Raw genomic sequence first — 22,282 nt, 5'->3', positions numbered from 1 at the left:
TCAGAACTATATTGATGAACCACTTGAGATTTAGAGGCATACAACATGTTTGCATTAGATGCATCTTCCATTGTTAATGTTCAATATATCAGGGGGAGAGCGCGAACGCAGTCCCCCACTACCACAAATGATGCAGTCGAGATTCCTACATTTGAAGTTCGTGCAAAGTCTACAGTCACTGTAGACCACATGTGTCAAACTCAAGGCCCGGGGGCCAAATCAGGCCCTTGGTGGATTTAATTTCGGCCCGCAGGATAATTTGTAATTACTATTAGATCTGGCCCGCCGGTATATTGCACGCACACCTTCACTCAATCCTGAGGATCTCCTCAGCTCAGAGCCTGACCCCAAACATTGATGAACTTGCATGATGAGATGCCAAGTATCTGGCTTGAACTAGCATCTCAGAGCAGCAAACTGAGTTTCAATGGATGTTTCCTTTTGCACTTTTTTTCTTGCGACAACAGGGCATGTTTGTTTTTTTCTTTGAGGGAAATTGTTTTTTTGAAGCTGTTGTTGGCCTGTGGAAAAATGTAAGAAATCATAAGAAATGACTCTGCAGATAGAGCCATAAGAAATGAATGCAACTGATTATTTAATGTTTAATGTTGTTTTTATAGGCAATCATTTAAGCTTTGTTAGTTCCAGGTTTAATATGTGCAATAAGTTCATTTCAATACGTTTTGCAATAAACATTGAACCAGTCTGGCCCTCGACTAGTACCCAATTTTTAATTTTGGCCCACTGTGTATTTGAGTTTGACACCCCTGCTGTAGACAGTTAAGCCTTCTGATTCGACACATGTCTACACTCATTTCCATCCGATTGGAAGTCTACAGTCGTACTGTCCAATGGAGTTTGGAGGCAGGACTCCGACTGTAGACATTTGGCAAATCAGAAGGCTTAACTGTCTACAGTCACTGTACTCGCATGTGATTAGAAGTCTACAGTCGTACTGTCCAATGGAGTGTTTGGAGTGGGCGGGCTGTCCGAGCGTAGAGAAACAGCGGCTCTCCCAAGACTGTCACTGTACAGTATTAACAAGACATAATGAGCTATTTTTCTTCGGGAATTTGTGTGCAATGTGTCTTTTATTACTACCTGACAGTATTCATTTGTGTGTTTTTCGCTGTCAACTGAGTTTTTACCCCACCACTTCGTCGCTCGTTTGCTGGTGTATCATTCACAGATTATTCAGTGACGGACAGTTTATATCCATAGCTATTCTATTAACAACAGAGACACAGAGTTAGATGATTACAGCAGGACTCTCTTGATGTAAATGTGTTTTATCAAAATGAAAGTGAGGATATATAAGTAATATTGTCACAGATACTTCCTCTGCTTGTTATTAAACAGTTGCACACAAGTAAGTCAGGTCGAATACATTCCTGCTGCCATTAAAAGTCATCAACATCTCAAAGTGAGTCTGATCATAACCACCTGAGTTCCTTAAGTGCAAGCCTTCTGCTTGCGCTAGCTGCAAGTTCTTCCATCGTTTACTTTTACATGTTATCAGGGGAGAGCGCGAACGCAGTCCCCCACTACCACAAATTATGCAGTCGAGATTCCTACATTTGAGGGATTCGTACAGGTCAGCGCAGCCGTCAGTGCAATGGCCGCGCCTCGCCGTAGGGGATCCACCTTAGTGATCATGGAGACCCCCCTGCCAGGTAAGTATGAGTTGTACCGGGGTGAGATGGGAAACCCATTCACAGACAAACCATGCTAACTGATGGTGCCAAAAATGTAAATGTCTTATAACAAGGCGAAATACATAATTTATTTTTTAAAACCTGGCTTTAATATAAAGGACACACTTGTGTATGAAACAGGCTTCTTTAATCAAATGGTTACCAACCTGTTCCTTTCTATTATTGAGTAAACGGACGACCCCTGACTAATGTAAAGACCATTTTCAATTTCAACTCTTGGGGCAGTATGCCTTTGGTGACAAACTAAAACAGCTCCTTTGAGCCAAAATGGATGATTTGTATGTATTAATTTTCTGTCTCTGGAAAATGGCAAAGGATAGTAAATTATTCTCAGATTATTCAGTGATGGACAGTTTACTTCCATAGCGGGTTTTTTTAACAACAGAGAGACCGTTTCTGTGATTGTTAGTTAATAACAGCAGGATTATCTTAATGTGTATTTGTTTTTATCAAAATGAATGTGAGGATATATAAGTAATATTGTCACAGGTACTTCCTCTGCTTGTTATGAAATAGGCCTACATGTAGATGCACACAAGTTAGGTCGAATAAATTCCTACTGCCACTAAAAGTCATCAACTTCTCAGAACTATATTGATGAACCACTTGAGATTTAGAGGCATACAACATGTTTGCATTAGATGCATCTTCCATTGTTAATGTTCAATATATCAGGGGGAGAGCGCGAACGCAGTCCCCCACTACCACAAATGATGCAGTCGAGATTCCTACATTTGAAGTTCGTGCAAAGTCTACAGTCACTGTAGACCACATGTGTCAAACTCAAGGCCCGGGGGCCAAATCAGGCCCTTGGTGGATTTAATTTCGGCCCGCAGGATAATTTGTAATTACTATTAGATCTGGCCCGCCGGTATATTGCACGCACACCTTCACTCAATCCTGAGGATCTCCTCAGCTCAGAGCCTGACCCCAAACATTGATGAACTTGCATGATGAGATGCCAAGTATCTGGCTTGAACTAGCATCACAGAGCAGCAAACTGAGTTTCAATGGATGTTTCCTTTTGCACTTTTTTTCTTGCGACACCAGGGCATGTTTGTTTTTTTCTTTGAGGGAAATTGTTTTTTTGAAGCTGTTGTTGGCCTGTGGAAAAATGTAATCATAAGAAATGACTCTGCAGATAGAGCCATAAGAAATGAATGCAACTGATTATTTAATGTTTAATGTTGTTTTTATAGGCAATCATTTAAGCTTTGTTAGTTCCAGGTTTAATATGTGCAATAAGTTCATTTCAATACGTTTTGCAATAAACATTGAACCAGTCTGGCCCTCGACTAGTACCCAATTTTTAATTTTGGCCCACTGTGTATTTGAGTTTGACACCCCTGCTGTAGACAGTTAAGCCTTCTGATTCGACAAATGTCTACACTCATTTCCATCCGATTGGAAGTCTACAGTCGTACTGTCCAATGGAGTTTGGAGGCAGGACTCCGACTGTAGACATTTGGCAAATCAGAAGGCTTAACTGTCTACAGCAGACCTGGGCATTGTACGGCCCCCGGGCCACATACGGCCCTTTGGTTGACTCTGACCGGCCCGTGTAAGGCTAATTGGAAATTACAAAATAAACATATTTTCTAACTTTACCTCATGCATGGACTAAAGCTGCATTGCTTTTATTTTGAAGTTGTTTTTTATTCACGTGCATAATGACGCAATACGTATATCAAGACGTGCACATTATTGGATCCTTGTCACAAGACGACTTTAGCCCTCAAAATGTCCGCTAAAAAAAGAAAGGTAGATGCTGAATGCAGGGTTTTCAACAAAAATTGGACTGCTAAGTATTTATTTACTGAAGTCGGAGGTAAAACCGTGTGTTTAGTTTGCGGGGAGCAGATCGCCGTGTTTAAGGAGTACAATGTGAGTCAACATTACGAGACGAAACACGCGGAGAAATATAAAAACTTGACTGACGCTAAAAGGGCGCGGACATCGGAAGCTTTGCTAGCTAAGCTGCAAAAGCAGCAAGGCTTTTTTACCAAGCTTCACACATCCAGTGATGCAGCAACCAAGACCAGCTTTGTGATATCCCACAAAATCGCTAAAAACAGTAAGCCGTTCTCGGAGGGGGAGTTTGTCAAAGAGTGCTTGGTGGACTCTGCAGCACTAATATGCCCTGAAAAAAAAGCCGCATTTGAGCAAGTCCCGCTGTCCAGGCGAACCGTGACTAGAAGGATCGAGGACATTGCGGGGAATCTGGAGCTTCAGCTGCAACGTGAAGTGGCAAGTTACAACTTTTTCTCCTTGGCTTTGGACGAGAGCTGTGATGTCCGCGACACAGCCCAGTTACTCGTATTCGTCCGCGGGATAACACCGGACTTCAAGATTACGGAGGAGCTGGCAGCAATGCGGTCGATGAAAGGGACGACGACAGGGAGCGATCTGTTCACGGAGGTAAACGAGTGCATGGACACGCTGGGACTGAAATGGAACAGACTGGCAGGTGTCACAACGGACGGTTGTCCAAATCTTATCGGACTTTTGAAACGTATGCAAAATAAAGTGACTGAAATCGACACGGATCAGAAACTGGTATTTTTGCATTGTATTATACACCAACATGTGTTGTGCAAGTCAGTGCTAAAAATTAACCATGTTATTGATGTTGTTACTAAAATAGTAAACTTCATCAGGGCAAGAGCTTTGAACCACAGACAGTTTATCGCACTTTTGGAGGAGCATGAGACTGAGCATCGTGACATCGGCTACCACACAGCTATCAGATGGCTCAGCCTGGGCAAAGTGCTAAAAAGAGTTTGGGACCTGAAAGCAGAGATTCGAGAGTTTTGTGAGAAGAAAGACAAAGACTTCCCAGAGCTCTCAGATGAGGACTGGATGGCAGATTTTGCATTTGCTGTTGATGTGACTGCACTGATGAATGAACTGAACACCAAACTGCAAGGCAAGGGCCTTTTTGTTCATGAAATGCACAGCCTGGTGAAGGCTTTCATGACAAAGATGCAGTTTCTTTCAAGCCAACTGGAGAGCAACACTCTCACTCACATGCAAACCCTGAAAGAAGTCACACCATCAGCTGATCACCTCCGCAGGTACTCATCCATGTTGGGAGCATTGCATGGTGAGTTTTCAAGGCGATTTGAAAATCTCAGAAAAATCGAGGATGAAATGCACCTGATTTCCTCTCCCTTTACCTGCAGTGTGGATAATGCACCCAGTGATGTTCAGCTGAAACTCATCGACCTGCAGTCTGATGCAGTACTGGCAGAGCACTTTAAGTCAGGATCTCTGCTGGATTTCTACTCTTCTCTCAAGGAGGAGAACTTTCCAAACATGAGGAGACATGCTCAGAAGATGTTGGTTCTCTTTGGCTCGACCTACATATGTGAACAAACATTTTCAATTATGAAGTTTACGAAATCCAGGTATAGATCCTCTCTCACTGATGATCATCTGTCAGCTGTGCTTCGCATCTCCACCTCAGACATTCAACCTGACTTCGATGCACTCGTTAAAGCCCAGCAGAGACTAGATTTCTCTCACTGAACAAGAAAAGAGAACTTAAAAACACCAAATGAGGTGTTGGCATGTAAAGGCACCAACTAGCAGTGAACTGGGACACTTTCTTTGGAAGCCTTTTCTCAAAATCACAGTGATGTTTAGTGACAGTTCAATATGATGTATCTTGCTTAATATTTGGAGTACAAAGACAATATTGTGATGTCTTTAGAATGCTAAGAACTTCTTTCCAACAGTAAATGAAACTCAAAATGTGTTTGAGTGAATGTGACTGAAAATGTTCACTAATATGAGTCACAAATGGTGAAAAACGTTCATTTTGTTTACCATTGTTTTGGGAAATTTGATTTAATAAATGACATTTTTTTGTAAGGCAACCTCACTTTTTCATTGCTTAACTATAACATATACTCTTACCAGCTTGTCAAAACAATGCTATTTACTGCTTTTTATAAAGAAATACAATTAATATTATGCAGAATTTAGTTCAGCCTTTTGGCCCGGCCCTCCACAATATTTTCAGTTTCTCATGTGGCCCCATGGAAAAAATAATTGCCCACCCCTGGTCTACAGTCACTGTACTCGCATGTGATTAGAAGTCTACAGTCGTACTGTCCAATGGAGTGTTTGGAGTGGGCGGGCTGTCCGAGCGTAGAGAAAAAGCGGCTCTCCCAAGACTGTCACTGTACAGTATTAACAAGACATAATGAGCTATTTTTCTTCGGGAATTTGTGTGCAATGTGTCTTTTATTAATACCTGACAGTATTAATTTGTGTGTTTTTCGCTGTCAACTGAGTTTTTACCCCACCACTTCGTCGCTCGTTTGCTGGTGTATCATTCACAGATTATTCAGTGACGGACAGTTTATATCCATAGCTATTCTATTAACAACAGAGACACAGAGTTAGATGATTACAGCAGGACTCTCTTGATGTAAATGTGTTTTATCAAAATGAAAGTGAGGATATATAAGTAATATTGTCACAGATACTTCCTCTGCTTGTTATTAAACAGTTGCACACAAGTAAGTCAGGTCGAATACATTCCTGCTGCCATTAAAAGTCATCAACATCTCAAAGTGAGTCTGATCATAACCACCTGAGTTCCTTAAGTGCAAGCCTTCTGCTTGCGCTAGCTGCAAGTTCTTCCATCGTTTACTTTTACATGTTATCAGGGGAGAGCGCGAACGCAGTCCCCCACTACCACAAATTATGCAGTCGAGATTCCTACATTTGAGGGATTCGTACAGGTCAGCGCAGCCGTCAGTGCAATGGCCGCGCCTCGCCGTAGGGGATCCACCTTAGTGATCATGGAGACCCCCCTGCCAGGTAAGTATGAGTTGTACCGGGGTGAGATGGGAAACCCATTCACAGACAAACCATGCTAACTGATGGTGCCAAAAATGTAAATGTCTTATAACAAGGCGAAATACATAATTTATTTTTTAAAACCTGGCTTTAATATAAAGGACACCCTTGTGTATGAAACAGGCTTCTTTAATCAAATGGTTACCAACCTGTTCCTTTCTATTATTGAGTAAACGGACGACCCCTGACTAATGTAAAGACCATTTTCAATTTCAACTCTTGGGGCAGTATGCCTTTGGTGACAAACTAAAACAGTTCCTTTTAGCCAAAATGGAGTTACCCAGTGCATTTGTATGTATTAATTTTCTGTCTCTGGAAAATGGCAAAGGATAGTAAATTATTCTCAGATTATTCAGTGATGGACAGTTTACTTCCATAGCGGGGGTTTTTTAACAACAGAGAGACAGTTTCTGTGATTGTTAGTTAATTACAGCAGGATTATCTTAATGTTTATTTGTTTTGATAAAAATGAATGTGTCTGTTTTCGCTGGCTGTAAATTCTTCCATCGTTAATTTTTACATGTTATCAGGGGAGAGCGCGTACGCAGTCCCCCACTACCACAAATTTTGCAGTCGAGATTCCTACATTTGAGGGATTCGTACAGGTCAGCGCAGCCGTCAGTGCAATGGCCGCGCCTCGCCGTAGAGGATCCACCTTAGTGATCATGGAGACCCCCCTGCCAGGTAAGTATGAATTGTACCGGGGTGAGATGGCATACCTATTCACAGACAAACCATGCTAACTGATGGTGCCAAAAACGTAAATGTCTTATATCAAGGCGAAATACATCATTTATTTATATATTTAAAACCTGGCTATCGATTAGATTTATGATTCGAAAATTATAAAAGTAGGGTAGACATGTGGAGATTATCCAGCTGAACAAAACGTGATCCGTCTCTATTGTGTGTCAACCACAGACCTTATTTCGAGCTATTTTCCAAAATCCTATGGAGAAATTGCATTGCATTTTTGTCGAAGGAACCCGTGCGCAGCTTACTTCCGGCTTTTAGGACGCGTCACTGCGGTTCTACTATGGTGTTTTCAATTGAATGCACTTGACTTTATACAATAAAGTGGTCAGTACTACAGTAACAGTGAGTCGTGAAATATGAATTATTAAATGCAATAATGGAGATTCATTTGTTTATCTAAATATAGGGACAAAGGTAGAGTGCCACAAGTTGCATGAAAGGACACAGTACAAAATGTTCAGATGACTTTGCCCAAAAGCAAACATTTAAGTTGCTTGAGTCAGACTCAGAAATATTAAATCACTTTTAAAATCAGACTCTCAACAGTCATAAGGAAATCCATAAAGATATGTCACTGAAGAAAAGACACATTTATTTGAATGAAATAAGCTTTATTTCAATGGAAACAATAAGTAGATTAATGAATAAATATCATGAATTATGTAGAACTTATTTATACAAATACTCACATATGGAATAGATACATATAATACAAAAGTCTGTGCCTTTACAAAGATAGCAGTGACATGTAAATACATGTCATTAAGGAGAAGAAAGAATTCTCACATCTGATTGAAAAAAAAACACTACAGTAATGGGAATAAATCACAACAATGATATACTTTGAAAAAGAATAGTTGATATTGTGTTGTTATAGCAGCACATTTTAAAGGTCCAATTTCACACATATTGAATACATACATTTAGTTAATGCTCATAAATAAGTATACAAAAAGTCATTGTGATGCATAAAATGACATTTTCACTTTCACACTAAAGATATGAAATACAAGCACAATTAATAATGAGAGAAAACAGTAATGCTATCTTCTGGATTCACCTCATAAGAGCACTCAATTAAATGCAAGGTGCTCACTTCTTAATACATTTGGTGAAAATAGACCTAGTATATTTATAACTATATAAACTGATTGATTGACAACAACATGAAGGTGTTCACATCACACTTTGACCACATGAGGGAGCTAATATCCTCATTGCCATTCTGTCAATATGTAAAAGATCCGTGGTTATGTAGGTCAGTGGGTCAAATGTCATTTTTTTTCAAAAAATGTGGGCCAATGGCGTCACTTACAATTGCACTTCGATAAGGCCGATTGGAGTTTGGAGGCGGGACTCCGACTGTAGACATTTGGCAAATCATAAGGCTTAACCTGTTAAGGTGTTGCGGGGTGTTTTTTCACGAAACTGTGTCTCAGGGCTTCTTAATATTTAAAAACCTATTAATGTGTCATACCCATTTAACGGGAAGAAACTCAGCTAACTGACAATACGAACCATTTTTACCGAAACAAAACACAAGTCTCACAAGAAGCGTCTAAATGAGCGAAAAAATGCTAACGCACTTAGCTCAGAACTCAAGGTAAAAATACCCTTGTTACTTATCGTAACTGCACATACAATATATCAGATTAAAGCTGAGATTCCACGGATTCTATAGGTATTAGTATCATTACTGAGCAATCAGAACTCGCGACAGCGGAAGCAAACACAGACATCACAACACGTAGCATTACGGAGCATTCACGGGAGATCGTCTCACCTTAGCTGTTATTCTGATCAAAAGTCGCGTTCAATGGCATTAAAACGATAAAAACGCTGCTGAAGGTTAATCCATAGGTTAATCCAATGTGTCTGTGTCACTTTTAAATGATAACTGATAATTAGTGATGCTACGTATTGCGCCGAGGCTTTGGAGCGTGTGTCGAGTAATCCCCGAAGCTTTTTGTGAAGCTTGTATCGAGGCTTGTATCGTTTTGGGCCAGTGACGTCATCAATGACAAACGAAGCCTCGCTGCCTGTCGATACCAAGTGACTGCTTCAGGAAGCGATTCAGATCGGTTGAACCGTTGAACCACAACGCTCATATTTCCCATGGGAGTGAGAGTGTGTTGAGGGCTTAACAGGTTAACTGTCTACAGTCACTGTACTCGCATGTGATTGTGTTACGAACTTGGATACACAAGGATAAGGACTCAAATGCACGACCCGGGAGCCAGAGGTAAAGTATAATTAATATACTTTATTTGCACAAAAGGTAACAAAATAAAATCACTCTTACGAGATGACAAAAAAGGCTTAAACAAGGTACAACAGAAAATCGCTCACAACGTGAGGAAATAAACTTATAATAAGTTTCAGGAGCAAAAAATAGGCTTGAATCAAAAGAGCAAACGCTGATGAGCAGAGTTCTGGCATGAGGATAGGACAAGACGAACTGACAACAAACAAAGGGAAACTGGGGAATATAAACAGGAGATAACTGGGCACAGGTGAAAACAATCAGGCTGGTGCTGATGAACGCGGGAAAAACACACTAGAGAAGGGAGTCAAGGAACCTGGAATGAGACGTAACAAGTTAGTGTCAAAACAAAACAGGAAGTGAAAGACAATACAAGAATGACCAACAACAACATGAAACATGACTGACTTAGCACTTTTGACGGTGCACAACAGATTGGAAGTCTACATGCACTGATAATTTCCCCAAGTATTCTCATTAGTAATAATATGAAGACATAGCCTAAGTGATATCACAACTGACTACAGCAGCTTCTGAGTCTGGGTGTACGGTTCCCCTGTGCGTTACAACAAGGAAAACATTTTTCTTCCAGTTAAGGCGAGACACCCCAGGTGAATAGGGTCATTTTTTTAACTTAAAGGGCCCATGTCATGGCCATTTCCACTGATCATAATTACATTGTTGAGGTATACTAAAATAGATTTATACTGTGCAATTTTCCAAACTCACATTGGTTTCGCATACAGCATCTCTGTCAAGCATGTGTATTCAGCAGTATTCACTTTCTCCACTAAACGACTCGTTGGAGCTCTTGCCCCCCCCCCTCCCTGTGAGCCTAGTGTGCTCCGATTGGTCAGCTCGGCCACTCGTTCTGATTAGTCAACCACCAGAGAGGCTGCGCCCATGTCAGTGCTTTTCCCGGCTGCTCTCAGCGTAACATCAGTCTTATCATGGCGTCGGTACAGCGGTATATTTTATATACATATATATTTTTAACTGTTGTTATAGAAGAGTGTGACGGCCCCAGGGCCTTTGTCTTACGATGGGGTGGAGCTGAAGAGGCTAATCCGCACGATCACGGACACCTCCGGACACGACGGCCCCAGTCTCTCTCCAAAGCGGCTGCAGGAAGACTAACTCTGCGATCCTCTCAACCACCTATCTCTGCATTTACCACAATAAATGTGCCGTGGTTTTGTAAACTCGTGTATGTCTCCTTGTCTTTCCGTTGTGGCCTACGAGCCACTCTCATAACAAAGAGTAAGTTATTTTTACCCGTTATAAACTACTACTGTTTGATGAGAAATCAAATCATGGTTTGCTATATATGAATTCAGGGAAGAAAGGATAGGCCTACTAAGTATTTCCATTAAACTTTATTTTTAGAAATGTACAAAATGAACATAAATATACATATATACACACGGTATATCATTCATTCCTCCTCCTCGCATCTTGCCTGCGCACAGTCGGTGCGGTGCCTTTTAGCACGAGGCCTCAGTAGTAGTCGAAGTCCCTTCCCCGTCATGGATTGTCCGCCAGGATCTGGCTGGACGAAATCAAATGCAAATCACAAAATATTAGAGAAACTTAGTTGTTTTAGATTCGTTAGTAGTAGTTGTGTAATGAACAGCTTGCCTGCTAATATGCTAACCTAGCTTTGTTTACCTTGGTAGCTAACACGATATGAACGTTAGCTTGGAGGAAAGGCAACTATAATGCAGTGTAATAAAACTACTATGAACAAAAGCTAGTGGTTCATATTAGGCTAGCAATAACGTGTTTATAATTGCAATCGTATACGGGTATTCTGCTACCATACAATGTAACTTGCATGAATACATTGTTTTGCGCTAGCATACAGCTAGCCTCGTTAGCTACATGCAGTATATGTACGGTCACAATGTACGGTAAATCACAGTACAGTATACTGTATGAGTATTCCGTGTGTGTGACTGCAGACATTCTCCTGCCATGACAAACATGTAAGGCCATCTGCTGACATTGTAGTTGATATATTTAAACGCTAGCAACGTAGCATCACAAAAATGTTTTTCCGACCAAAACTAGCTCTAGCTCCGTGTGTTAGATCGCTACGCCAGCTATAATGTAATTATGTTTCGCGACTGACCGGCAAATCACCCGGAGTATACTGTCAATAGGTATTTTGTGTGTGAATGCAGACATTCTCCTGCTATGAGATACATGTATGCAAGGCCATCTGCTGATATTAGAGTTGATATATGGAAACTCTAGCAACTTAGTTAGCACAGTTAGCACTGTGTCAATGGCTTAGCAGTCCAACACAGTTTACACATTTAAACAGTCTTGTTTGATAAATACACAAATAACAATGCAAACTTACAGGTTGTATACCCAGATCTTCCCCTGCTCCAAACGGTCCAAACAAACTACGAATAGCATCGTTCTTCAGTTTCAAATGCTGTGCATATCCGGCTTCAAACTGGGCAATGTTTTGGAAGCTTTCGTCTGTGAAATGCCGGTTTTTCAAACCTCTGAAGGAACAGTGTTAAAAAGACATTTCAACCACTGACTTCGTCGTGGTTCTTCCGTCGGTAGGACAAACAGCTCAGATTTCTCCTCACATTTCAGGAAACAGGTCCTTGCCAGTGGCATGACTGGATCGATTGTGAACTGAACCAGAGCTTCCAACAGTAAATGTTAGGCTGGCAGAGGGTGCGGCCAGCGCCGCTGGGTGTGGCCATAGCTCTGGGCAGTGACGTATCTCCAACGAGGTGTTTTGGGGAGGTATTTTCTGTGTTAGAGTTTTACTCGCTACAGGGTGTACTTTGAGGGTTTTGACTCTGCACACCGTTTACATGCATACAAACCTTCATAACACACAAGGGGACAGGTAATAACCGGAAAAGCATGACATGGGAGCTTTAAAGCTCAATAAATAACAAAGAAGACCTTTGACCGGCACTTTTCTAATTTTGTCCGGAAGATTTAAACTTTAACGGACATCTTGACCGGCGAAAGAAAACCTAACTGAAACTCTGCCGCACGGTCCCCTCGTTCCTTGGAAGAGGCGGAGAGGTGGGTGTTTGTCATCTACTGGTGGACTAACCGGAGAGAATTACAGTGCTTGCCTCGACGAGGAGGGATTGCATTAAAGCAGCAGGAGCAAACGCTTGCCTCGGGGAGGGAGAAAAAAAGCCACAGCGGAGAATAAACAGAAGGGCAACCATGGCAACCATGCGCGGGAAGTCTTCTTCGCTACTTTTGTGGCAGACTACAGCGCCACTTACAGGCCTGGCATATGTACTACAGCGTCTCCAGCGCTTTCGAGCGGCAATGGCCGGCCGTGGCCCAACCCCACATTCCCCTGATAGGTGGAGAGTTGGCCCAATAGCCGTAGCGCCACCTTCCTGACGTCAGTAACGTGTTCAAATCTGGATCAGTTTTGATCAGATCCGTTGCAGCCCCGTTTTTAGAGATTTGGGTATGGAGGAAAATAGAGAGGGTTGTGTTTTCTGACACTTGGTGAGTTCCCTGGAACACCGGGGACACATATTCATGTATAAAAGACGTGCAAAAGTGCATTTTGCATGATAGGTCAGCTATATATATATATATATATCATTATAATGATACTTATGTTTCCAACCAGTTATCCACGTCCAACGGGAGGAACATACTTCTTTAATCAAATGGTTACCAACCTGTTCCTTTCTATTATTGAGTAAACGGACGACCCCTGACTAATGTAAAGACCATTTTCAATTTCAACTCTGTCACAGCTCCTTTGAGCCAACATGGAGTTACCCAGTGCATTTGTATGTATTCATTTTCTGTCTCTGGAAAATTGCAAAGGATAGTAAATTATTCTCAGATTATTCAGTGATGGACAGTTTACTTCCATAGCGGGTTTTTTTAACAACAGAGAGACAGTTTCTGTGATTGCTAGTTAATAACAGCAGGATTATCTTAATGTTTATTTGTTTTTTTTATCAAAATCAATGTGAGGATATATAAGTAATATTGTCACAGGTACTTCCTCTGCTTGTTATGAAATAGTTGCACACAAGTTAGGTCGAATAAATTTCTACTGCCACTAAAAGTCATCAACTTCTCAGAACTATATTGATGAACCACTTGAGATTTAGAGGCATACAACATGTTTGCATTAGATGCATCTTCCATTGTTAATGTTCAATATATCAGGGGGAGAGCGCGAACGCAGTCCCCCACTACCACAAATGATGCAGTCGAGATTCCTACATTTGAAGTTTGTGCAAAGTCTACAGTCACTGTGTGTAGACAGTTAAGCCTTCTGATTCGACAAATGTCTACAGTCATTTCCATCCGATTGGAAGTCTACAGTCGTACTGTCCAATGGAGTTTGGAGGCGGGACTCCGACTGTAGACATTTGGCAAATCAGAAGGCTTAACTGTCTACAGTCACTGTACTCGCATGTGATTGGAAGTCTACAGTCGTACTGTCCAATGGAGTGTTTGGAGTGGGCGGGCTGTCCGAGCGTAGAGAAACAGCGGCTCTCCCAAGACTGTCACTGTACAGTATTAACAAGACATAATTAGCTATTTTTCTTCGGGAATGTGTGCAATGTGTCTTTTATTACTACCTGACAGTATTCATTTGTATGTTTTTCGCTGTCAACTGAGTTTTTACCCCACCACTTCGTCACTCGTTTGCTGGTGTATCATTCACAGATTATTCAGTGACGGACAGTTTATATCCATAGCTGTTCTATTAACAACAGAGACATAGAGTTAGATGATTACAGCAGGATTCTCTTGATGTAAATGTGTTTTATCAAAATGAAAGTGAGGACATATAAGTAATATTGTCACAGATACTTCCTCTGCTTGTTATTAAATAGTTGCACACAAGTATAGGTCGAATACATTCCTGCTGCCATTAAAAGTCATCAACATCTCAAAGTGAATCATTGATCATAACCACCTGGGTTCCCTAAGTGCAAGCCTTCTGTTTGCGGTAGTAGCAAGTTCTTCCATCGTTAACTTTTACATGTTATCAGGGGAGAGCGCGAACGCAGTCCCCCACTACCACAAATTATACAGTCGAGATTCCTACATTTGAGGGATTCGTACAGGTCAGCGCAGCCGTCAGTGCAATGGCCGCGCCTCGCCGTAGGGGATCCACCTTAGTGATCATGGAGGCCCCCCTGCCAGGTAAGTATTAGTGATGTGTCGGTCGCGAACGAGCCGATTCTTTTGAACGGCTCTTTGGTACGAACGAGGGGAACCGAGTCCTACTTTGTGAGAGCCGTTCTTGTTATCGTTCAATCGTTGGTCCGCACTCACTGCCTGCCAAAATCCACTCGCCTTTTAAAAAGCTTGATTTTGTTCCCCAAACGTATTCTGTGAAGATCCGCCCCTACTCTGTTTGGTAGGTTTCAGCACGAGGAGTGAGATGGGGTGGGTCTTAACGGAATACGCGAGAGAGAGAAGTCATAACAAGTGGTACAGGACAGGTAGACAACGTGTTTTTCGGATGGTAAATGAGCCAAACGCGAAAACGCAGCAGCATTTGGATTCACTTCAACCAAAACCCAGGCAGTGATAAAGCGCACCATTTGTAAAGGCAAAATATCCTTTAAAGCAGGATCAACAAATAATCTCCATCGCCACTTAAAAACACAGTATCTAATATTAAGAGTTGCATGAATTTCATTCAAGGCAAGGCAACTTTATTTACTTAACACATACAGAGGGTAAATTCAAAGTACATTCACTGACATGATGACATGGATATGGCGCCACCTTGTGTCATGTTTACAATGCCGATTATTGACATTAGGTCTGGCAATACAGTCAATCATTATCCTGGTGATTATTTTGCAGATAAACCTAGTAACCTTAAAAAAACGGCTCTTTTGAACGGCTCTTTTGAACGGCTCTTTGAAAGGAACGGAGCCATAAGATCCGGCTCCCTTCAAAGAGCCATAATTCCCATCACTAGTAAGTATGAGTTGTACCGGGGTGAGATGGGATACCGATGCACAGACAAACCATGCTAACTGATGGTGCCAAAAACGTAAATGTCTTATAGCAATGCGAAATACATCATTTATTTTTTTAAACCTGGCTTTAATATAAAGGACACACTTGTGTATTAGGGATGACCATTATTATTTGAGTTTTGCCTGATGTTTTCAATAATATCTTGTCTAAATGTCCAAGTTCTCTGACAGGAAACTGAAGGAGAGTCAGCTATATCATTATAATGATACTTATGTTTCCAACCAGAGTTATCCACGTCCAACGGGAGGAACATACTTCTTTAATCAAATGGTTACCAACCTGTTCCTTTCTATTATTGAGTAAACGGACGACCCCTGACTAATGTAAAGACCATTTTCAATTTCAACTCTTGGGGCAGTATGCCTTTGGTGACAAACTAAAACAGCTCCTTTGAGCCAAAATGGATGATTTGTATGTATTAATTTTCTGTCTCTGGAAAATGGCAAAGGATAGTAAATTATTCTCAGATTATTCAGTGATGGACAGTTTACTTCCATAGCGGGTTTTTTTAACAACAGAGAGACCGTTTCTGTGATTGTTAGTTAATAACAGCAGGATTATCTTAATGTGTATTTGTTTTTATCAAAATGAATGTGAGGATATATAAGTAATATTGTCACAGGTACTTCCTCTGCTTGTTATGAAATAGGCCTACATGTAGATGCACACAAGTTAGGTCGAATAAATTCCTACTGCCACTAAAAGTCATCAACTTCTCAGAACTATATTGATGAACCACTTGAGATTTAGAGGCATACAACATGTTTGCATTAGATGCATCTTCCATTGTTAATGTTCAATATATCAGGGGGAGAGCGCGAACGCAGTCCCCCACTACCACAAATGATGCAGTCGAGATTCCTACATTTGAAGTTCGTGCAAAGTCTACAGTCACTGTAGACCACATGTGTCAAACTCAAGGCCCGGGGGCCAAATCAGGCCCTTGGTGGATTTAATTTCGGCCCGCAGGATAATTTGTAATTACTATTAGATCTGGCCCGCCGGTATATTGCACGCACACCTTCACTCAATCCTGAGGATCTCCTCAGCTCATAGCCTGACCCCAAACATTGATGAACTTGCATGATGAGATGCCAAGTATCTGGCTTGAACTAGCATCTCAGAGCAGCAAACTGAGTTTCAATGGATGTTTCCTTTTGCACTTTTTTTCTTGTGACATCAGGGCATGTTTGTTTTTTTCTTTGAGGGAAATTGTTTTTTTGAAGCTGTTGTTGGCCTGTGGAAAAATGTAATCATAAGAAATGACTCTGCAGATAGAGCCATAAGAAATGAATGCAACTGATTATTTAATGTTTAATGTTGTTTTTATAGGCAATCATTTAAGCTTTGTTAGTTCCAGGTTTAATATGTGCAATAAGTTCATTTCAATACGTTTTGCAATAAACATTGAACCAGTCTGGCCCTCGACTAGTACCCAATTTTTAATTTTGGCCCACTGTGTATTTGAGTTTGACACCCCTGCTGTAGACAGTTAAGCCTTCTGATTCGACAAATGTCTACACTCATTTCCATCCGATTGGAAGTCTACAGTCGTACTGTCCAATGGAGTTTGGAGGCAGGACTCCGACTGTAGACATTTGGCAAATCAGAAGGCTTAACTGTCTACAGCAGACCTGGGCATTGTACGGCCCCCGGGCCACATACGGCCCTTTGGTTGACTCTGACCGGCCCGTGTAAGGCTAATTGGAAATTACAAAATAAACATATTTTCTAACTTTACCTCATGCATGGACTAAAGCTGCATTGCTTTTATTTTGAAGTTGTTTTTTATTCACGTGCATAATGACGCAATACGTATATCAAGACGTGCACATTATTGGATCCTTGTCACAAGACGACTTTAGCCCTCAAAATGTCCGCTAAAAAAAGAAAGGTAGATGCTGAATGCAGGGTTTTCAACAAAAATTGGACTGCTAAGTATTTATTTACTGAAGTCGGAGGTAAAACCGTGTGTTTAGTTTGCGGGGAGCAGATCGCCGTGTTTAAGGAGTACAATGTGAGTCAGCATTACGAGACGAAACACGCGGAGAAATATAAAAACTTGACTGACGCTAAAAGGGCGCGGACATCGGAAGCTTTGCTAGCTAAGCTGCAAAAGCAGCAAGGCTTTTTTACCAAGCTTCACACATCCAGTGATGCAGCAACCAAGACCAGCTTTGTGATATCCCACAAAATCGCTAAAAACAGTAAGCCGTTCTCGGAGGGGGAGTTTGTCAAAGAGTGCTTGGTGGACTCTGCAGCACTAATATGCCCTGAAAAAAAAGCCGCATTTGAGCAAGTCCCGCTGTCCAGGCGAACCGTGACTAGAAGGATCGAGGACATTGCGGGGAATCTGGAGCTTCAGCTGCAACGTGAAGTGGCAAGTTACAACTTTTTCTCCTTGGCTTTGGACGAGAGCTGTGATGTCCGCGACACAGCCCAGTTACTCGTATTCGTCCGCGGGATAACACCGGACTTCAAGATTACGGAGGAGCTGGCAGCAATGCGGTCGATGAAAGGGACGACGACAGGGAGCGATCTGTTCACGGAGGTAAACGAGTGCATGGACACGCTGGGACTGAAATGGGACAGACTGGCAGGTGTCACAACGGACGGTTGTCCAAATCTTATCGGACTTTTGAAACGTATGCAAAATAAAGTGACTGAAATCGACACGGATCAGAAACTGGTATTTTTGCATTGTATTATACACCAACATGTGTTGTGCAAGTCAGTGCTAAAAATTAACCATGTTATTGATGTTGTTACTAAAATAGTAAACTTCATCAGGGCAAGAGCTTTGAACCACAGACAGTTTATCGCACTTTTGGAGGAGCATGAGACTGAGCATCGTGACATCGGCTACCACACAGCTATCAGATGGCTCAGCCTGGGCAAAGTGCTAAAAAGAGTTTGGGACCTGAAAGCAGAGATTCGAGAGTTTTGTGAGAAGAAAGACAAAGACTTCCCAGAGCTCTCAGATGAGGACTGGATGGCAGATTTTGCATTTGCTGTTGATGTGACTGCACTGATGAATGAACTGAACACCAAACTGCAAGGCAAGGGCCTTTTTGTTCATGAAATGCACAGCCTGGTGAAGGCTTTCATGACAAAGATGCAGTTTCTTTCAAGCCAACTGGAGAGCAACACTCTCACTCACATGCAAACCCTGAAAGAAGTCACACCATCAGCTGATCACCTCCGCAGGTACTCATCCATGTTGGGAGCATTGCATGGTGAGTTTTTAAGGCGATTTGAAAATCTCAGAAAAATCGAGGATGAAATGCACCTGATTTCCTCTCCCTTTACCTGCAGTGTGGATAATGCACCCAGTGATGTTCAGCTGAAACTCATCGACCTGCAGTCTGATGCAGTACTGGCAGAGCACTTTAAGTCAGGATCTCTGCTGGATTTCTACTCTTCTCTCAAGGAGGAGAACTTTCCAAACATGAGGAGACATGCTCAGAAGATGTTGGTTCTCTTTGGCTCGACCTACATATGTGAACAAACATTTTCAATTATGAAGTTTACGAAATCCAGGTATAGATCCTCTCTCACTGATGATCATCTGTCAGCTGTGCTTCGCATCTCCACCTCAGACATTCAACCTGACTTCGATGCACTCGTTAAAGCCCAGCAGAGACTAGATTTCTCTCACTGAACAAGAAAAGAGAACTTAAAAACACCAAATGAGGTGTTGGCATGTAAAGGCACCAACTAGCAGTGAACTGGGACACTTTCTTTGGAAGCCTTTTTCTCAAAATCACAGTGATGTTTAGTGACAGTTCAATATGATGTATCTTGCTTAATATTTGGAGTACAAAGACAATATTGTGATGTCTTTAGAATGCTAAGAACTTCTTTCCAACAGTAAATGAAACTCAAAATGTGTTTGAGTGAATGTGACTGAAAATGTTCACTAATATGAGTCACAAATGGTGAAAAACGTTCATTTTGTTTACCATTGTTTTGGGAAATTTGATTTAATAAATGACATTTTTTTGTAAGGCAACCTCACTTTTTCATTGCTTAACTATAACATATACTCTTACCAGCTTGTCAAAACAATGCTATTTACTGCTTTTTATAAAGAAATACAATTAATATTATGCAGAATTTAGTTCAGCCTTTTGGCCCGGCCCTCCACAATATTTTCAGTTTCTCATGTGGCCCCATGGAAAAAATAATTTCCCACCCCTGGTCTACAGTCACTGTACTCGCATGTGATTAGAAGTCTACAGTCGTACTGTCCAATGGAGTGTTTGGAGTGGGCGGGCTGTCCGAGCGTAGAGAAACAGCGGCTCTCCCAAGACTGTCACTGTACAGTATTAACAAGACATAATGAGCTATTTTTCTTCGGGAATTTGTGTGCAATGTGTCTTTTATTAATACCTGACAGTATTAATTTGTGTGTTTTTCGCTGTCAACTGAGTTTTTACCCCACCACTTCGTCGCTCGTTTGCTGGTGTATCATTCACAGATTATTCAGTGACGGACAGTTTATATCCATAGCTATTCTATTAACAACAGAGACACAGAGTTAGATGATTACAGCAGGACTCTCTTGATGTAAATGTGTTTTATCAAAATGAAAGTGAGGATATATAAGTAATATTGTCACAGATACTTCCTCTGCTTGTTATTAAATAGTTGCACACAAGTAAATCAGGTCGAATACATTCCTGCTGCCATTATAAGTCATCAACATCTCAAAGTGAGTCTGATCATAACCACCTGAGTTCCTTAAGTGCAAGCCTTCTGCTTGCGCTAGCTGCAAGTTCTTCCATCGTTTACTTTTACATGTTATCAGGGGAGAGCGCGAACGCAGTCCCCCACTACCACAAATTATGCAGTCGAGATTCCTACATTTGAGGGATTCGTACAGGTCAGCGCAGCCGTCAGTGCAATGGCCGCGCCTCGCCGTAGGGGATCCACCTTAGTGATCATGGAGACCCCCCTGCCAGGTAAGTATGAGTTGTACCGGGGTGAGATGGGAAACCCATTCACAGACAAACCATGCTAACTGATGGTGCCAAAAATGTAAATGTCTTATAACAAGGCGAAATACATAATTTATTTTTTAAAACCTGGCTTTAATATAAAGGACACACTTGTGTATGAAACAGGCTTCTTTAATCAAATGGTTACCAACCTGTTCCTTTCCATGATTGAGTAAACGGACGACCCCTGACTAATGTAAAGACCATTTTCAACTTCAACTCTTGGGGCAGTATGCCTTTAGTGACAAACTAAAACAGCTCCTTTTAGCCAAAATGGAGTTACCCAGTGCATTTGTATGTATTCATTTTCTGTCTCTGGAAAATGGCAAAGGATAGTAAATTATTCTCAGATTATTCAGTGATGGACAGTTTACTTCCATAGCGGGGTTTTTTTAACAACAGAGAGACCGTTTCTGTGATTGTTAGTTAATAACAGCAGGATTATCTTAATGTTTATTTGTTTTATCAAAATGAATGTGAGGATATATAAGTAATATTGTCACAGGTCTGCTTGTTATGAAATAGGCCTAGATGCACACAAGTTAGGTCGAATAAATTCCTACTGCCACTAAAAGTCATCACCTTCTCAGAACTATATTGACGAACCACTTGAGATTTAGAGGCATACAACATGTTTGCATTAGATGCATCTTCCATTGTTAATGTTCAATATATCAGGGGGAGAGCGCGAACGCAGTCCCCCACTACCTCAAATTATGCAGTCGAGATTCCTACATTTGAAGTTCGTGCAAAGTCTACAGTCACTGTGTAGACTCTACAGTCACTGTACTCTCGCATGTGATTGGAAGTCTACAGTCGTACTGTCCAATGGAGTGTTTGGAGTCGCAGTGGCGGAGCTGGGGGGTGGCTGGGGGTGGCCGCCAGCTGAATCCTGGCCACCCTATTGGCCACCCCAAACACCCTCACCATGGGGGCCCAAACAATTTTAGAACATTAAGAAAAAAATGTTTAAGTAACCTTTCATCATTCATCAATAATTAACATTAATATAACGTTATATTGATAATGTACTCACTAAACTTACAATTCATTTAACTTATTTTCTTCCAAAAGTTCATTATCCAAAGCCTCTGTACACCCCCTTCTATTTACATGTAATGGTTTGGTCCCGCCTCCGCCTCCAAACGGCACTTTCTAGCAGAGAGTGAGAGCATGTGAGCAGGGATGCTAGTAGTTATGTGTGTGCCATGTCTCAATGTCAAGAGGCAAGAGCTTCGGAGCTAGAGGCGGCGTCGCTTACGTCTCTCTTACGTCGAGGCGTGCAGGAAACTAAACCCACCTACCCTGAACATGGGTCGACTGAAGAGTCTCGTCATGCCTGCCTACAAGCAGTAGCGCTGAGCAAAGTGACTAGAAGGCAACCACACACTTATAAAAAAAAACACACTTTATAAAGTCAGGCAACACTAACCAGGCTTCGTGTGATTCTGTTTATTTGTACCTTACTTTGGCCATCCGTTCGCTGTTATTGATCATTGTGGAGAGCAGGCAGACGTTTTGTTTTGTATTATAGCAGCTATCGGATGGAATCAATACATGGGCTGCACAGGTTGTCATGTCCGACTATCACAAGTAGAATCATAATGAAAAATACGCCGGTAAAATGTGCCTGAAGAAAACGGCTTAGC

The 22,282-nt window shown here is 41.5% G+C and overlaps 2 protein-coding genes and 8 non-coding genes across 10 annotated transcripts in view; 2 read left to right on the top strand and 8 right to left on the bottom strand.

The window, feature by feature from the left end:
• Positions 1–90: 90 nt before the first annotated feature.
• On the bottom strand, positions 91–262 carry LOC117478483. The gene has a single exon (XR_004555447.1). It is a non-coding gene; the product is annotated as a U1 spliceosomal RNA (small nuclear RNA).
• Positions 263–1,516: 1,254 nt separating this feature from the next.
• LOC117478522 lies at positions 1,517–1,681 on the bottom strand. Its single transcript, XR_004555485.1, has one exon. It is a non-coding gene; the product is annotated as a U1 spliceosomal RNA (small nuclear RNA).
• A 707-nt stretch (positions 1,682–2,388) lies between these two features.
• LOC117478482 lies at positions 2,389–2,560 on the bottom strand. Its single transcript, XR_004555446.1, has one exon. It is a non-coding gene; the product is annotated as a U1 spliceosomal RNA (small nuclear RNA).
• A 1,585-nt stretch (positions 2,561–4,145) lies between these two features.
• On the top strand, positions 4,146–6,507 carry LOC117477755 (general transcription factor II-I repeat domain-containing protein 2B-like). The gene is made up of 2 exons (XM_034124498.1): positions 4,146–5,082; positions 6,467–6,507. Exons 1-2 carry the CDS (start codon positions 4,146–4,148, stop codon positions 6,505–6,507), a joined length of 978 nt encoding a protein of 325 aa, XP_033980389.1.
• Positions 6,389–6,553, bottom strand: LOC117478510. Its single transcript, XR_004555474.1, has one exon. It is a non-coding gene; the product is annotated as a U1 spliceosomal RNA (small nuclear RNA).
• Positions 6,527–22,282, top strand: part of LOC117477754 (general transcription factor II-I repeat domain-containing protein 2B-like) — a 29,434-nt gene continuing 13,678 nt past the window's right edge. Inside the window, exons 1-3 of the mRNA XM_034124496.1 lie at positions 6,527–6,545; positions 7,158–7,268; positions 18,234–19,133. Of these exons, the coding sequence (XP_033980387.1) occupies positions 6,527–6,545; positions 7,158–7,268; positions 18,234–19,133 (1,030 nt within the window). The remainder of the gene's footprint in view (positions 6,546–7,157; positions 7,269–18,233; positions 19,134–22,282) is intronic.
• On the bottom strand, positions 7,112–7,276 carry LOC117478480. Its single transcript, XR_004555444.1, has one exon. It is a non-coding gene; the product is annotated as a U1 spliceosomal RNA (small nuclear RNA).
• Positions 14,625–14,789, bottom strand: LOC117478470. The gene has a single exon (XR_004555435.1). It is a non-coding gene; the product is annotated as a U1 spliceosomal RNA (small nuclear RNA).
• On the bottom strand, positions 16,440–16,611 carry LOC117478481. The gene has a single exon (XR_004555445.1). It is a non-coding gene; the product is annotated as a U1 spliceosomal RNA (small nuclear RNA).
• On the bottom strand, positions 20,441–20,605 carry LOC117478499. Its single transcript, XR_004555463.1, has one exon. It is a non-coding gene; the product is annotated as a U1 spliceosomal RNA (small nuclear RNA).

Source organism: Trematomus bernacchii, unplaced genomic scaffold (assembly GCF_902827165.1).
Source record: "Trematomus bernacchii unplaced genomic scaffold, fTreBer1.1, whole genome shotgun sequence".
Classification (NCBI taxonomy): Eukaryota; Metazoa; Chordata; class Actinopteri; order Perciformes; family Nototheniidae; genus Trematomus; species Trematomus bernacchii.
Note: the sequence above shows the minus strand (reverse complement) of the source record. Positions and strands in the feature narration are given on the sequence as shown.

Coding starts and splice junctions, on each gene's coding strand:
- LOC117477755 (XM_034124498.1), top strand. CDS start 4,146: ATGGACACGCTGGGACTGAAATGGAACAGACTGGCAGGTGTCACAACG. Junction 5,083..6,466: donor CTTTGGCTCGACCTACATAT/GTGAACAAACAT, acceptor GGATTCGTACAG/GTCAGCGCAGCCGTCAGTGC.